The sequence below is a fragment of the Phacochoerus africanus genome, chromosome 6 (genome assembly GCF_016906955.1).
Source record: "Phacochoerus africanus isolate WHEZ1 chromosome 6, ROS_Pafr_v1, whole genome shotgun sequence".
Classification (NCBI taxonomy): Eukaryota; Metazoa; Chordata; class Mammalia; order Artiodactyla; family Suidae; genus Phacochoerus; species Phacochoerus africanus.
The window spans coordinates 120,484,677-120,502,335 of NC_062549.1; the positions used below are offsets into that span (position 1 = coordinate 120,484,677).

At 32.7% G+C, this 17,659-nt stretch overlaps 1 protein-coding gene across 2 annotated transcripts in view; it reads left to right on the forward strand.

The window, feature by feature from the left end:
• Positions 1-17,659, forward strand: part of DPYD (dihydropyrimidine dehydrogenase) — a 787,163-nt gene that overhangs the window by 196,684 nt on the left and 572,820 nt on the right. For both annotated transcript variants that reach the window (XM_047785224.1, XM_047785223.1), the window contains exon 4: positions 5,163-5,250. In XM_047785224.1, coding sequence (XP_047641180.1) covers positions 5,163-5,250 — 88 coding nt within the window. The remainder of the gene's footprint in view (positions 1-5,162; positions 5,251-17,659) is intronic.

The window sequence follows — 17,659 nt, forward strand, 5'->3', positions numbered from 1 at the left end:
CAGTTACTGTAAATGATGTGACCGTAGCTTTCCAGCCCAGCAGAATGTAGAAACTGGGCCAAGATGCATATTAGGAATATTTAAAGATAGTTCCAGATACCCTTGAGCTGGAAAAAAAACTGTGCTGTAATCAGAGGAGCAGAGTCAGAAAGTATATAGGAAAGGCTGGGGGAAGCAGAGAGAGTTATTGGAAGCTGAGAATGGCTTTTGAGTGTTTAATGTATCAGAACATTGGATTAGTCTCATATTTTAAAGATGCCAACCATCTTTTTTGGGTCCTTTTATTATAGAATCTGGGTACGAGCGATGTAAGCTTCTAACTTCCATTTCTTGATTCACATTCCTTCCATTCAACCTGATTCTCAATTCTGCCCGGTTTTAGTAGAAATATTGCCAAGTTGGGGAAGGGTATTAGACTATGTATTTGCTTACACTAATGATTATAGAAAAGAGAAGTTAGATCCTTTACCCATCTGCTACATTCGAATTAGGTCTTCCAAATAAATGTACCGAACATCAAAGATTTGAGAAATACAGTATCAACATTAGGAAAACATTTTCATTTTTAATATAAATACTTGCTTGATCAGCTGACTATTTATAGGCTAACACAGATTATGCATGACCTGATGGCCCAGTGTGACTTGATTGAACCAAAATCTAGCAGCAGACCAAAGACAATGCAATGTGAGGCTTTAAGTTTTTCAAATAGATTTGTGTGATATTTTTTTAAACTGGGAAATAAATTATTATTTAAACTCATGGATTAGAAAATTCTTTAACAAGCATAGGCTACCATTCCAACTGCTATGAATGTTTAACAATAAGAGAAGCAGGTGTGAAGAATGAAATGCTGCTTAATTTATTCACTATAGTATTTTTGACGTCATACTGTAGGGTAAAACTGTCCAGCCTCCCTGATATTTGGGGAGAGGAATTATAGTTCACTTTCCCTAGAGAAAGACCATGGATAAATATATCTTTAATAGTTTTGTGTCCCCTAAGTAATAGTACTAAAGTTTTCATACAGTTTTTATGGTCATATTGAATCATGAAGGATTAATATTGTTAAAGATTCTATGTTTTGCTTTTAATGAAATCCATTGATATGCTCTCTATTAAATATGGAAATGAAAAAAGTTCATCATTAGTGAAAAACTAAGAAGTTTTATTGCTTTAAAATAATTTCATATACTCAGTATAAATATAATTATTTGGGGATTAACAATATTACATAAATGTTTATCTGAATTAACTTTTGCCTCATACAATGCATTTAAAAATAAACTGCAATATAAAAGAGTAACTTTGAAACATAAAAGGGAAATTAAATGACTGAAGATAAAAACAAGTGTAATTTAAATGTTACTTCTAAGGAAAAATTTATGTAGAACTGTGGTTTACAATAATTGTTGACATATTCCCCTAAGTACTGTGTCTGTGATTTTTCATGGTATCAATCATTTAAAGCAATTTAGGTAATAACATTCTGACATGCATTTCTGCTATTTTATTTACACCATTTGCCTGCATCATTGTAATGCAGTACCTTTCTGATTTGGTACAGTAAATGCACTCTGTAATATCTATTATGGCATGGTCAAAGGATAATTTATTGTCAAATAGAAAAATAGGTCAACATTAATGTCACTTGATGATCAACCCCCCCAAGTTTAATAAAACATCTCACCAGTATGCATTCCAGTGCAGCAGTTGATATTTTATTAGGACTACCTGGCTATAGCAGTAGTGTAATTACTGAGCTGTCAGAGTGATAAGTGGGATTAATGGCAGCCTGATGCACTTTAGTCTGCAGAGCGCTTAGAGAATTGCAAGATGGTATTATTATCAGAGTCTGCCCATTCTGGCATATTCATGGCACCAAAGAAAAAAAGAATGCTACAATTCAGGTTTGCGTTGCCCTGCCTCATTAACATCTGACATTTCCAACAGCTGTTATTTGTGAACTAGCTCAATAATAAAAGGAGAATTATTTGGTAAAAAGGCTTAATAATCACAACTAAAAATCCTTACGTTGTCAATGCTGTTAAGTGAATCTGTTTATGTTGAATTTAAGATTTCTCTTAAATCAGAGAACAGAAAAATACACTGTGCATTAATTTGGCTCATTCATACCTGCTGACATTATAACTTTATTTTTTAATTGCCTTATTATTCAACTTGGGTGTTAGAAAAAAAAAGAAAAGCAGAAAACTTGTGACTTCATTAGGGATAATGAGAATCCTCTATCATCTATCTGTCTATCTATCTATCTATCTATCTATCATGGCAAGTATATGTGTTGTTCTGTTCTTATGGAATGGCAGATTTTTAAAAAGTTGTCGAAATGACTTTTTTACAAATTGGAAGATATTTAAGATTGCATATTATTTTAGAGCTATTTTTATTTTACTACATAATAAGAACTCTCTTTAAACTACTGCTAATGCTCCACATATTTATCCAAGTGAAGATAACACTTATAACTCTCACCTCATTTCAACTTCAAGGACCGCATAGATCGTAACTTGTTTTCTTTTTGGATTGTTGTGCAGTGTGTGCTACATACTTCCCGGAAATTCTTCTTGAACTCAGTGACTTGCTTTAAGGGGAAAAACCAGAAATATGAGAATGTAGGAATTCAGCTAAATGATAGATGTGACTCTAACAATGGCATTTAGGGAAATGATAAGGGAGAGGCTTAATGACTACATTCCAGAGAGGACAATTGATTATGAAAAGCCTTCAGTAGTCTTTGTGTAAAATTTAATTTAGAGAGAAGGCTAAGGGCACAAACCAGAGAAAAGAGATCAGATTTAAAAACAAGATATTAATTAGGTCCTGAGAAATTGGTTCAGACAATGAAGAGGACTCTCCGACTCACAAAAGAATGACAAGGAGACTGGTATTGTTTTCTCAAAGGAAATGAGCCAACATCTTTACACATGGAAGTGGATAGATAATGAGCTAGCTAGTCACCTTTGTCACTGAACAATGTGGAGTTCATTCTCAGTGAAATTCTCAGAGAATCCTGGTCTTCTGACCAATGTGACAATCGTGTATATCTTAAATTTTAGCTCACCAGCCTAATTTTTCTCTGCCATCACTCTCACTTTATGCCAGACCAAATTCCGTTGGTTTATCTACCCTGTCATGTTCTTTTCTCTCCAGGCTTTGGCACGTACTGTTTTTATTCTTTGGTCACTTTCTTGAGTAACCCTACACTCCAAATCCCACCCGGCTTGGCTTTCCTAATACCGACTCATGCTTTAAGCAGTGCTTTAGGTATCATTCCTCCCAATTAAGCTTTTCCTGCCTTTACCTCCAGGACGACTGTTTGTCTTATGTGCTCCCTTGCCTGGCATATGCCTTTTGTACCCAAACTCACACTGATCACGAGGACTATGGCCTGAACTTCCTCCTAACTGTAGCGTCCACAGGAGCAGGAACGTGGTGGCCTTGTTCGTTACTTTTGGAACCTCATATCCCAGTTTCTGACATGTAACAAGGGCATGTTAAATATTTGTTACATGACTATACAAATACGTACGTGAATGTACACACTGAAGACCGTTTAGCCAGTGGTTTCAGTCCTCAAGTAGTAATTATAGAATTGTGATTTTTCCCTGTGTGGATCCAACCATGTATAGCAGAACCAACCTAAAGATATTCTCAGGCCAGTAACTCAGACTCAGGAGGGGATGCCCTGTGGAAACTATGACATTTATCAAGCTTCCAGGTGCTTCTTAGCACACTAAAGTTTGAATGTATCTTTGGTCATTTTCCCAGGAAGCATATTCTGAGATGAGATTAGTATGCAGGAAGTTTATTAGAAGGTTCTATGCAAGAGGGAAGGAATCAGGATTGGACAGATATGGCTGCAATAAAGGCTGCGGTGGGTGCCTGCAGACATGCTATGCAAGAGGGGGAAAGGGTATGGGCCTCTGCTTCCCTCACTGACCCGTGGTTGGAATCCGGCTGCCACTGGAAAGGGGGCATGACCATCTCGTCAGCTATTGGCATAAGCTGGGGGAATAAATGCTTCAGTCTGGAAGAGGGTGGATCTGAGCTATGCACTGAAACATGTACGGCAAAGCCCGGTTGTCATGTGAATAGTGTGTAGGTTAAAAGGCATCAAAAATTGGAGGGGAGTTCCCTTCGTGGCTCAGTGGTTAATGAATCTGACTAGGAACCATGAGGTTGCGGGTTCCATCCCTGGCCTTGCTCAGTGGGTTTAGGATCCGGCGTTGCCAGTGGGCTGTGACGTGGGCTGCAGACACGTGACTTGGATCTGGCATTGCTGTGGCTGTGGTGTAGGCTGGTGGCTACAGCTCTGATTGGACCCCTAGCCTGGGAACCTTCATGTGCCATGGGTGCGGCCCCAGAAAAGACAAAAAAAAAATGGAGGGAGGGAAGAAGGCGGGTGGGAGGAGATGGAGGGATAAAGGGAGGAAGAAAGGATGCTACAAGTAGTAAAAAGAGAGACTACCTTGCACTTGTGTGGTAATCGTGATCTAAAAGGAGTACAAAACTTTTATCATAAAAGACTGTGTTCGCTAAGCATTGTCAGCGTAGTGAGGGATCCAAATAAGACTGATTTAGTAAATGAACAGTGATGTATCTTAGGAGTTCCTGCCATGGCGCAGAGGAAACAAATCCGACTAGGAACCATGAGGTTACAGGTTCGATCCCTGGCCTTGCTTAGCGAGCTAAGGATCCGGCGTTGCCGTGAGCTGTGGTGTAGGTTGCAGATGTGGCTCAGATCTGGCGTTGCTGTGACTCTGGTGTAGGCTGGCAGCTACAGCTCCGATATGACCCCTAGCCTGGGAACCTCCATATGCCGCGCATGCAGTCCTAAAAGGACAAAAAGCCAAAAAAAAAAAAAAGATGTATCTTAAATTAGTATGATCCTCTTAGGCTTTAGGGGGAACACCAAGAGTAAGGGCAGTTATTTGCCTGAACGGTGTTATTTTATACACCTTAGAATGTGTGTAAAAAATTAAACGTGTTACTCTATGTTTAATGCTTAAAAAATATTTTGTGCCTAAAAATGCTACAGTTTAATTTGTTCTTACTAGACACTAGCTCGAAATGGGTACAGGGTAGAGAATATTATCTCAGTTACTCTCTGGTTTCTTTAATCCACTTACCTTGTTCCCTAGATGCCTGAAATGTGCCGACGCTCCCTGTCAGAAGAGCTGTCCAACTCATCTGGATATCAAATCATTCATCACAAGTATCTCAAATAAGGTAAATTCAGAATTAGCTCTGCAAATGAAAATTAATAACCACATTTGATCTTTTTCCATGTTGTGACCATGATTACAGCATAAAACTTGTCTTAGTAAATTGGGTTAAAGTATTAAAAATATGATTTCTAAGGCATGTGAAAATGTTGCACATTTTATTAATTACTCTCTTCCATGTTGTGATATAATTATTGTAAAAATGCATATTCATTGTTTATTGTCTTAAAAATGAGTTTATGGTGAAATTAATCATTTTATAATCCAAGGCATTCACTGAATACATTGATTCTAGCTTAAGCTTGCTAAATACTTACAGATAGGAACTGTAATTATCAAAACATTTCAAACATTTGAAATATCTTTGTTTTAAAATGTGCTTTGGTATTAACTCTGGCACCCTGAAGCAAATCAAAGAAATTTGTTTAAGATTGGAGTAATTCATAAAGACCGGTAGAGCTGTAACTGAAACATCACTAAAAACCAAAGAATAGAAAAACGGGCTTTTATGGGGTGAGTAGAAAAAAAGGAATTTTGGTCTTTAAGTTTTTATTTTAAACATTATAAAACTAAACTCAGTTTTTAGTCAGTAAGAGAATGATTGATTGATTGAATGCTTAGTTAATATTAGTTCATTAAAAGTCAATTGATATTAATTAATTAAAATATCTTTTGTTTATGAAAGGATCATTGTGAGATCTTAGCCCAGTGTCTCATCCTTTAACAAATTGAGCAAAAGCTGAAGGAAGGCTTCCCATGAGGATGTAGAGAATCCTTCTTTTCACAAGATTTAATGCTTATGTTTTAAAATACTGCAAAAATCCTATAAGTGCTCCTTCAACTACCAAGTCCTTTTTACATATAAAGATAATTTCTTAATATGTCAGTGATTTTTTAAAAAAATATTGTCGGAGAAAAGTGATAAAGTTATATAGCTTTAGAATTTCAAAAGAATTAAAATTATTACTTAGGTATAGGACTTGATATTAATTTACATGGGCAGGTTTATTAGGATTTGAAATCCAGATTAAATTTTTAGGTTGAACACTTATCATGAACTCTGGGAAACTTATTTCTTTACTTTCATTTACAAAAGAAAGATAGGATGTGCCTTACAAGATTGTGATATGAACTGAATAATATTTGTGTGTGAAAATCTCCAATATGGTAATTATTCAAAAATAGGTTGTTGATGTGGAATTATTAATTTATTAATAATTAATCTATTCTTTAATTATTAATATATTCATTCAATGTGGTAAATTCTATGCAGATAATTGCTATTTTTGTAGCTAGTGTTTTTTTACTGAACACCCACTATATACCAAACACAGTGGTCTGTACTAAGTAAGCGAGGGACCCTGCTATGATCCTGCCTTTTAGAAGTTCATCATCTATTAGCAGAAACAGATAAATTAAGAAACAAAACAAAACAACCAAAACCTGGCCATAATTCATTGTGGTTAGTGCTGAAATCCATGTAGTTCAGGAAAAGTATTTAGCATAATAAAATAGCATATGAATATGGGTGTGCACATGACAGATTTGGGGAAATATAATAAATTTAGTGTGGCTAAAATTGAGCCTAGATTACATGAAGAAGAGTAATAGGAAAGAAACAAGGCAATTAGATTGGGATTAGGTGTGAAAGTATTTGAACTCTATGCTCAATATTTGAGACTTAATTCTATAGGTAGTAGGAAATCACCGATGCTTTATATTTGTTTTGTGATTAAGAAGATGAAATCTGAAAGGGATCTCATTTATTAACTTTGTAGTATCCAAACATTTATCATCACAGGACCTGTCTTATATGTGAAAATAAGTGAATTATGTGAAGCATGTATATATTTTTATTTAATATTATGTAATAAGCTTATGAGAGGAGTGAAAGAAAATATCCAAAGTTTAAAGTGTTTTGGCTAAAATTATATCTAAGATAGCACTCCTGACTTCAAACATGAGATGATATTAGAATTATGATCCATGCTAGATAAATTTTCCCTAGATATTCCAAAATTCAATAGTGATTTTGTGATTCTAATTAATATATACCACATTCATTCAAGGTCTACAAAAATGTATAGAAAAAAAAGACAAGGGAATAATGATATTCTTTGAAAAGTTTCTGAAATGTGTAAGCAAGATCAGAATCATCTCTATTTTAGCGAAATGTCGTTTCATTAATTTGTCCATATTCTTTACTACCTGATGAAGCACTGCACGTCGGTACTTATTTAAACAGATTTCCGTATGAAGAGAAGGTATTTGGAAGTATTTAATTGAAAATGTAATCTTTGCCAGACGTTTATGGATCTCTGTTGTGTGTAGTGTTTTGTTGAAGAATCATTGTAGCAATCATAAAAGGTCAAAGATTCTTGTTCTTTAAAGCCTGCAGCTTTTTAGATATTTACCAGCTGTGTACAATGTAGGCTGTCCCATATTGCTCTGCCAGTGGACCTCAACTCAGGAGGGGGGTTCTTTCCAGGTTGAGAGGGTAATTGAATCGCCAGACTCAATGAGCCTTGTGCCTTTTTGAGAAAAGGATGTCACTTGTATTGTATTGTGTTAGGTTTCTGTGATTCAGTGGAGTTTAGGCCAATACTTCCATTCTTTATTTTCTTACAAACTGGATTACAGCTCTGGTTTTCAAAGGTACACTCAATTCTATTGTACCTCCTCAGTCAGTTTTTCTCTGTTTCATTCGTACAAGCTGTTGTTTGCAATTGTATCTCTCAATCGGAAGTACACATTTCAGATTCATCAAACTGTGAATACTGGGTTATATTTTTTGATGGTTTTCTTTTGAAAAAAACAGTACTTTATCTAAGAATTCATAAGGTCAGTCTCTAAATGCAGTGAAAAAAATGACTTTAAAAAATGTTCCTTAGTTTCATAATGATTTATTTTAAACAATAGAGTTATTTTCTCTTTCAAAACTTTCATTAAATTGTAAAGCATTGATTTTTTTCCACAGATTTTCGTATTTTATAGAGTTTGTGTAGTTAGATTTGTGTGGCTTCTATATATAGATAAATAAATTTAATAGTATATACTGAGTCAATGCAAAAGAAAAATCTCTTACTTATAGATTCCTATTGAAAACAACTAGAAGTGAGAGGGCAACAGAATTTAATCATCATTAGTTATTGATAAATATTACTGATGAGAATGTTTTTATTGTAAAAAGTTGTCTTGATAAATGTGTATGTATGTGCATGTGCACACACATGCATACATCTGAAAACAGAAGGATAATTAATAGATGTAGTACATGCTACTTTAGGGTTTGTGAAATTTCAGTTTTAAAGACTAAGTGGTTTATACCCTTATCAAATAAAATGATCATTTTTAAGAATAATTTTCTAGAGTTATAGCTCTAATTATATTACACTCTTTTTCAGAAAACTTCAGTGGCTTCCCATTGCCTAGAAACTAATGTCCAGATACATAACCTATTTGTAAGGCAATTGGGCTTTCTCCCATTATTATGACAGAGAAGGAAGTAGATGAAAAAAGTATTAGGAAGTCCCCAATTTATTACCTAGTAATTTTTTAAATCAACATTTTAGATATATAAAACGAAACGTAGTGAAGTTTCAAGCTTCTTTTGGTACACAAGGGTAGTTTCCTCTCGTGTTTTCAGACGATAACTATGAGCACCTCTCTCCATTCCAAGACTAACAGAAACTTACCTACCTGCCCTAAAATGGTGTTCAAGAGAACAAAACTGTTAATTATGCTCCTAGAGAGCTAACAAGCCATTATCTTGCAGAGTTAAATCTCCAATTTGGTTTAAATAAATATTTCTAAACCTGCGTGTCAGTTTCCCTTACATTTGAGATGACAAATCTTGAGTAATATGAAAAGATGTATTTTTCTCTAGGCCTAAGTATATTCTAAATTTTACAACAGCTAAGTATTATGGGTCTGCAAGATTTGGGGACCCAATCTGAAAGGGTCTGTGGCATAGACTAAGATATTATAATTCTCATTATCTCCTCCTTATCTGATAAAATAATAATTCTATCCTTCTAAAACATGATCAGATAATATTGTTGATGCTTTATTAGTCAGTATTGGATTATTTTTATTCCAATTTTTGCCAATTTTCTTCAGTTTTTTCCCCATGTTGAGATTTCCTTTGGAAAGCAGTTTACTTGTGCTTAGAATAAATACTTTTTTTAAAATTGTTATTTCCCCCAAAACACTTTTTTTTTTTTCCCAAATGATACAACTGACAAGGGCTTAATCTCTAGAATATACAAGCAGCTTAAGCAGCTCAACAGCAAAAAAGCCAACAACCCAATGGAAAAATGAGCAAAAGAGCTGAATAGACATTTCTCCAAGGAAGATATACAGATGGCCAACAATTTGTTGCACATGAACAAATGCTCAACATCCCTGATTATTAGATAAATGCAAATCAAAGCTACTATGAAGTACCACCTCACACCAGTCAGAATGGCCATCATTAATAAGTCCACAAATAATAAGTGCTGGAGGGGGCGTGGAGAAAAGGGAATCCTCCTGCACTGTTGGTGGGAATGTAAGCTGGTACAACCGCTGTGGAGAATAGTATGGTGGTACCTTAGAAATCCAGCAATCCCACTCTTGGGCATATATCTGGATGAAACTTTCCTTAAAAAAGACACATGCACCCCCATGTTCATTGCAGCTCTATTCACAATAGCCAAGACATGGAAACAACCCAAATGTCCATTGACAGAATAAATACTTTTAAACTTCATTCAGTAAGGTTATGGTGTTGCCCAACTTTTTGTTTCTGAAACTTTATACATTTCTTCACTCTTGAAAAATATTTTGACTATGTATAGAACTCAAGGTTGGTAGTTATTATCTTTTTTTCAACCTTTCAGAAGATATTATTTTAGCGTCTTTTGTTATGCATTAATTCTATTGGAAAGTCACCAGGAGCCTAATTATTGCTCATTTGAGAGTAATAATGTCTTCGTAAGGGGGGCTAATTTGAAGATCTTTTTATTTTTAGTCTTCAATATTTTTACAATGATTTATCTAAGTCTGAACTTCTTTTTATTTATTTTGCTTGGTTCTCATTGTAATTCTTGAATCTGTAGATTGATGTCTTTCATTATTTGGGGTGAATTTCTCATTGTCTTTCTCCTCTCTTTATGGAGCTCTCACTAGACATGTTAATATACCTTCTTAGTTTATTCTTATTGACTCAATTTATTTTTCAAACTTTCATCTCTTTGTTTTTGGGGGTTACAGTTTAGATAATTTCCTTCAATTCTACTTTCAGGTTTACTAATACCTTCTTCATCTATTTCAAATATGTCATTAAAATGGTCCATCAAATTTTGAGTTAGAATTTCATCTTTCATTTCTAGGAGGTTTTTTTATATTTAAAAATCTTCTAGCTTTTTATTCATTTTTCAAGCCTGGCTATAATGTCTTAAAACATATAAAATTACTTGTTTTTATACTCTGAGAATTCCACTCTCCAAAGATTTATGTCTGATTATGTTGTGTATGGTGTCTACTGGGTCCACTCACAGTGTTTGGTTTGTTTCCCTGTATTTTTTTTTTTTTTTTTAAAGTCTGGTTGCTCATCTATCTGTGGAAATTCTGTGAGGATTGTGATGAAGACATGTTTCTTTAGGAGAAATTTACGTTTGTTATATGCTCCAAGACCTTGAAAATGGAAGCTTCTGTTTATCTTATCTGACAGATGCCTTTATGAGATTTCACTTATTTCTCTGGCTTATTACCTTGTCATTTTCAGTCCCTGGACATGAAAGCTCATGAATGCCTTCACAATGACTTAAAAAAAATTCCTTATAATTTTAATTTTTTAATAGAGGAGACAGATGAATGTTTCTCAATACCTATGAAAAATGCAATAAATATTTGCGATAAAATGGGTAGTCTAAAATGATTGAAGCCCATATTTTTATTGGTAAATACTGGAATAGAAATTGGAAGGGCATATGGAAGAAATCAACTTTTGAAAAAGACAAAAAGATTTGCCACATCAGATACTAAAACTCACTATAAAGCTACTATAATCAAGATAATATAGAGTTGATATAGAAATGCGTATTTTTGGAACGGTTCAAAGTATGTAAATAGATCCAAGTAAATGAGAGAACATAATATGTAATGAAGAGGGTATTTTAATTTAGTGGAGAATAATGAGTTCTTTGAAAAGTGGTTCTGATATAACTTTGACTTTACTTTTAGAACACTTATCAAGCTATCTAACATAAATCTTAGGTGAACTAAATTTTTAAATATTAAATGAAACAGACTTAAGGATAATTTCAAAGTTGTGAACTATGTGAGAGAAAAATTTTACTATACGCATTTTAAAATGTATTTTAAAATAAAATCTAACCAAACTGAAACCAAGTGAATTTTGTTGTTGTTGCTGTTCTGCATGTTTAGGCAAACTGGTAACTTCATTGTTAAATCAGAGTTCCTAAAAATTTAAATGAGGATAATAGCACTAACCTATATATGCAGAGACAAAAGTTATAAATATTAAATAAAAAATCATAAACATTAATAGCCATATTAGAGATGTCATACTTCCATACTAGCCAGAAATATATAAATCAATGGTTGAGACACCAGTTTTCTCTCAACAGATTTTTAAGTTAAAAAGTAAAGAAACCTTCTATGCTATTTAGCAGGAAGGAAGCAAGAAGTCTCATACAGTAGAAATATATTTGAAAGTTTCAAATACACATACTGTTGTGGCACTAATGTGTTGCTATATGTTCTTCCTAGAGAAATAAAAGCACCACCATGTAATGGTATATGTACAATAACATTTATTATAGCAATTGTAGCACTATTTGAAGTAGCAAAAAACTTGAAACAACTGTGGTGCTCATCATTAGGAAAATTGCTAAATCTTTTAGGCTATATTGATGTTATAGAATGTTATGAGGCTATGCTTTATTATTAAATTTGTTGATCTAGAAGGATATCCTTATCAGATGAAAAAAGTAAGTTGCATGTTGAATAAATAGCCTAACACAATGTGTAGAAAAAACTCTAATTTATATATAAGCTAAACATGGCATAAAAAGATATAAGTTAAACTTTAGAATCCTCAGATGATTGAGGTTGAGGGAGAGGTAAAGGAAAGTTATTAACATTTTTCTTATAAGTTCATATGATTTTGCTTCTAATGAACATGTATATTTTTAATGAAAATAATAGATTAAAATTCAAAAGTAAAATAAAATAAAGCTAAGAGGTTACAGAATAACATATGCAGGCCTTATTCTAAATTTTTATTTTGGTGTAAAGAATGGGAGAAAGATTCAGACTATTTTTCCCCAAATCTGTTTATTAAATAACACATTTTCCCACTATTCTGAAATGCCACATCTATCATATACTTGATTCTGTGTTTATTTCGGTCTGTTTCAAACCCTCTATTTGTCCTATCAATCTATCCATCTTTGACAGGACCCAGGTATTTTAATTATTGCTCTGTGTAATATACCTTATCATTGATTAAAGCCAGTCCCCTGATAGTATATTTGTTTTCAGAATATCTTAGCTTTTCTCAACATGTAACACTAGTTTTATGAAAGGAAAAGAAGCTCTGCAAAATAATTATTGAACACTGTTTGGACTATAACAACATATTAATTAAAATGTATTCATGTAAATGTATGCTTATTTTCATTGATTTATCAGTATAATATTAACTAAATTTTCTGAAATTTAGCACTTTAATATATAACTTCTCAGCTTTGAGTCTGGCAAACGGTAGGATGCTTAATTTTCTAGTGCTAAAGACAAAAGATTATAGTATTATTTTTAAAATGTCCCATCTTTTCTAATTTATTGTGCTGGAAAAGATAGATGCATGTTAAATTGTCTATTGAATCATTAATGCTTATGCAAAATCTGTCCTGTTTCTGTTTTAGAATGCATGTCTTTGGACTTTTAAAAGGTTACATTTTTACTTTTAATCAGAGCCAACGCATGTGACAGTAACTGCTTTTCTTTATATTTGCTTCAAAAGATTAACATTTAGTTCTGAAAAGCTTCTATAACACAAAGCATTGTTAGTCAATCTATTACAAAATATAAGCAATGTAAAATCTAAAAGTGATTTAACTAAATATGAAAAGCTATTCATTGTACATATTAAGCCAGTTTTATATGAAACACTTAGCATCACATTGTGGTTGTATGTATGTATGTTTGGACATCTTTAAACATGTACTATTGTAAATATTTTAAAAATTATTTTAAAAACAGAACAATGATATATAGTCTACATAAGTAAATTAAACCGGCAATGCAAAAACCTTAATTTCTGTCATTGAGGAGCAAACTGTCACAAAATAGTCTGACTTTACTATGTTCGAATAGAAGAAAATAGGAGAGTTAAATATCAGCCTAGCTCTAAAAGCATAAGTAATACAATTTATTTTTATTTATTTATTTTTGTAATCACTTGTTATTTGCCAAGGAGGAAGGGGGAGGGAGTGGCATGGATTGGGAGTTTGGGGTTAATAGACAAAATTTAGTTTAAATTATTATCACGTGTGTATATGTGTGATGTTCAGCAAGGTCACTGAGCTTGTTTTAAATCTTGTTTGGGGGAAGATTATTTGGGATGAGATTATTTGTGCTTTTTCTCAGCTCAGTTTTTAAATTTTAATTATGCTGTTAAAGGATATTGTTATTGAGAATATAAATTTATTTAAAACTTGGCCAATGGTTTGATGAACTTGAATTTTTGTCTTTTTAAATAAGTTCAAAAAAAACAACAAAACCTTCACAGTTTTTCTCTTTGTAGACAAATATTAATTACCATTGTATTTAAATTATGTCAGAGATGGAATAATAGTCAATTATTTGCTGAGTAGGCAGTAGCCTATGTGAGGCAGCCTTGTTTTAAATATGATATCTTCCAGAAGAGGGATATACATGAAGTGCAGTAATGCATCCGTATGCTAAATTTTTAGTTCAAACTTAGACACCAAATGCCCTTTTAGTATACAACGTGTGTATATTTTTTGTTCAAGCAAATGAAACCATATTTTATCCTCATTTCTGGTTACCTTTAAAAAGATATACAGTTTACTTGAGTTATAAGGAAAAATAATTTCAATGAAAAATAAAATTTATAATATAAAATAAGAGAAAGATCTTGTAGCATTTTATATAGTATGTGAACAGAGGATTCTATCAATATTAACTTTACTTCACCTTCAATAATTTCTCAAATTAAAACATTTCCATTTGTTTGCAAGTTATGTAATATTTATAAATAATAGTTATAGATTTGTAATTTTGCATTTTTCATAGATTTAATGATCATTCTAATATTATGATCATGACTTTAACATATGTGTTTCTATATTTGCATTGTAGAAAGGCATCCTATTTCCTTGAAGAAATTATATCATGAATTATGGTATATTAATTCATGCAAACTCTAGCATACACTAAATGAAATAATCTTGCTTTCTATTATTTATTTGTATTTCTTAATATCTCTCTAAGAATGAAAAAAAATATTCTTCTGTAAGTCTCATACAAAGTCTGTGCACATTTTATTATTTTCTTTGGATAAAGTGGGCTTTTTTGTTTTCACAACAAGACATCCACATTGTTTATTTTACATTGTCCATTCAAAACTGCGAAGTACTTAACACTTTCTGAATTTTATAATAATGCTTACTATTATACTTAAATGGCAATGAATTGATTTTCTAGTATTATATTCTACTACCTGCTTGGGGGTAAAGAGTATAGGTAGGATTAGACATGGTATCTGACCTCAGGAAATTTTAAAAATTAATAAAAAGGACATATCTGAAAAATATACTGTTGCAAATTTATATTAACAAATACAATCATCAAAAAGTGTAGTGCAAAGAAATGTCAATGTCATTATGCTTTTGGTTGGAAAATGGTGAAAAATTGATAAGGCTTTTGAAAGGAAGTGTTGTTTGAACAATGATATAAGGTATGAAAAGGATGGATATTGGTATAGATGAAGATTGTATTCCATTTAACTCGAACAATCTAGAGTCAAAAATACTGATTTATCCATGCATATCTAGTGTTTACCAAAGGCCTCTCACATAGTAGATGCTCAGTAATTACTTGATTAATGAATTGAATATGTGTATGTATGCATGCTAAGTTACCTTAACTAACTCATGGGGAAATTTATACGTTCTCAGGTCAGTTAAATAGAGAAAGATGGATAGGATGCAGAAAATTCGAGAAGTTGAAGTGAAATTTTTATGTTTCTATATTGTATATAAATAATTATGCATCTATTTACAAGCCATTTTTTTTTCTGATTTAGGAAATCAATGTTAGTTTTTCTTTCTATCCTTTCTGCTCTTTCTTGCTGCCTTACCTAATCTATCTCCTACCATGAGTTTTCCTTAGCAGATATTAAAATCTTAAGCTCTTAGAATTAACATTTTAAGAAAACCTTTTTAAGGAGAAAAAGTCTAGGAGATGGGGTGGGTACTTAAATTAATTAAATCTGTTCTATGTTCCGTAAGGTACTAGGCATTTTATCTGTGTCAAAAGTATTTTAAAATATTTAATGTAAATATGATTAATTAAGAAGTAATTTTGATTTGTATTTCTTAAGTGATGAAACTGATGCCAAGAGATGTTATATTTTTCCCCATCATATGATATAAGCATGATCCAAATCCAGAAGTGTATGGCTGGCTCTGAAGCCTCTGTGTGTATGTGTGTGTGTGTGTGTGTGTTCACGCACACTTGCAGGTGTGTTTCTAGTTTAGTGTCTCTAAGTCAGAAAAAAAATTATTTTCTACAAAAATGATTTTTTAAAATTTCTTTACACATTTTGACTAAAATAAATTTAGTTCTAAAGTCTAATCATGAAAAACTTTTCTAAAATTTAGTGTATGTGTGAGAAAGGGAGGGTTTTCTGATTAAAACCAGCCAAACCTATTCTGTTTCCATTTGTCTCCACCAGAATGTGAGTACCGTGAAGGCAGAAATCTTTATGTATTCTGTTCAGGATATATCCCTACCTCTCCTTTGCCAAATATGTGAACATCCATAGGTTGTTTATTGAAGGATGGTGACTGCCAGAGATATGTCTGTCCTTTTGCCTACGCTTTTTATATGCGCTAATAGAGATATTTTCTATTCAATTAATATACATCACTACACTCACCATTATATAGCCCAATCCAGAAATATAAGTAATGTTAATTCACCCTTCTCACACATGCAAACTTATTGAAGTTTAGCCCAAGTATTTTTTAAATGCAACAGATTGGAGTTTATCTTGGAAGGGTGCTTCCATCTGTGAAAACACTCATTGGAAGAAGAAAGAACACTTTAAAATAAATCCACCAGCTGTATTGATAATGTTGTAGTGACATGAAGGCCTGGATATGATAGGACTATTTGTTAAAATAGTTATACCATATGAGAGAATAGCTGGCTTGTGAGTTTTTTGAGTTTCTTGATAATGACTCTAAAAATCATTAAATTGTAGATGGATAACACTAATGCAGTTTCAAGCTATATTTTTAAAATAAAAAATGAAGAATAAAAGTTAAAATTACTTAAAATTAACTCACATAAATGGTGCATGCTGTACCTTAGAAGATAGAAAGATTCTGATGAGTAATAGAAAATTCAACACCAGCAAAATAGTGGCTAAGTTATGGACTGGATAGCATTCAATGCCTATTCTTTTGTGTTGATATAAAAACAGCAGATGTATCAAACATTATTTTTGTCTTTTAGATTTTGGTTCAAGGGAGGGTAAAAAGCCCTTATCCTTTATATATAAAATAAAATAAGTGTGTTCACAAAAGACCATATATTTATCTTTTATACCTCCTAACATAGACCTGTACTTTTTTTTTTTTTTTTTTTGCAGAATAGGGGACTAAAATGCTTGTGACTGAATCACATGAAGAAACAAAGTGAAGTGGTTGTGTATTTTCTAGAAGGAGACTGCTGGGATGTCTTTAAAGTACCCTTCTGAATTTAAATTTTATAGCCTTTGCTTTTAGAAAGGTTCAAGAGCTCACAGAGTAGGAGTCAAACCTCTTGTATAGAAGGAGGACTCAGAAAATCTTCCCACTTACTATGAGAGAAATAATTGATATTGATCTCGACAATCTTGATGGGAAGAGTCGAGGAAGTGTTCCTGTTCTAATAGGTTTCTGAATGCCTTTGACTCTGAGTACCTAGATCTCTATCCATGGAGCTGTCTGTCTACTGTTTCTTCAGTTATTTGTAAGAGGTGGATTGCAAAAGTGATTTCTGAATCATTGCTTAAAGTTGGCTCAGTCCATTTTCAAAATCATGTTTCTATATTCTGTGTTATATGCCAGTGCTTTCCTTTTTTTTCGGTTTAAATTGTGCCTTTTTCACATTCC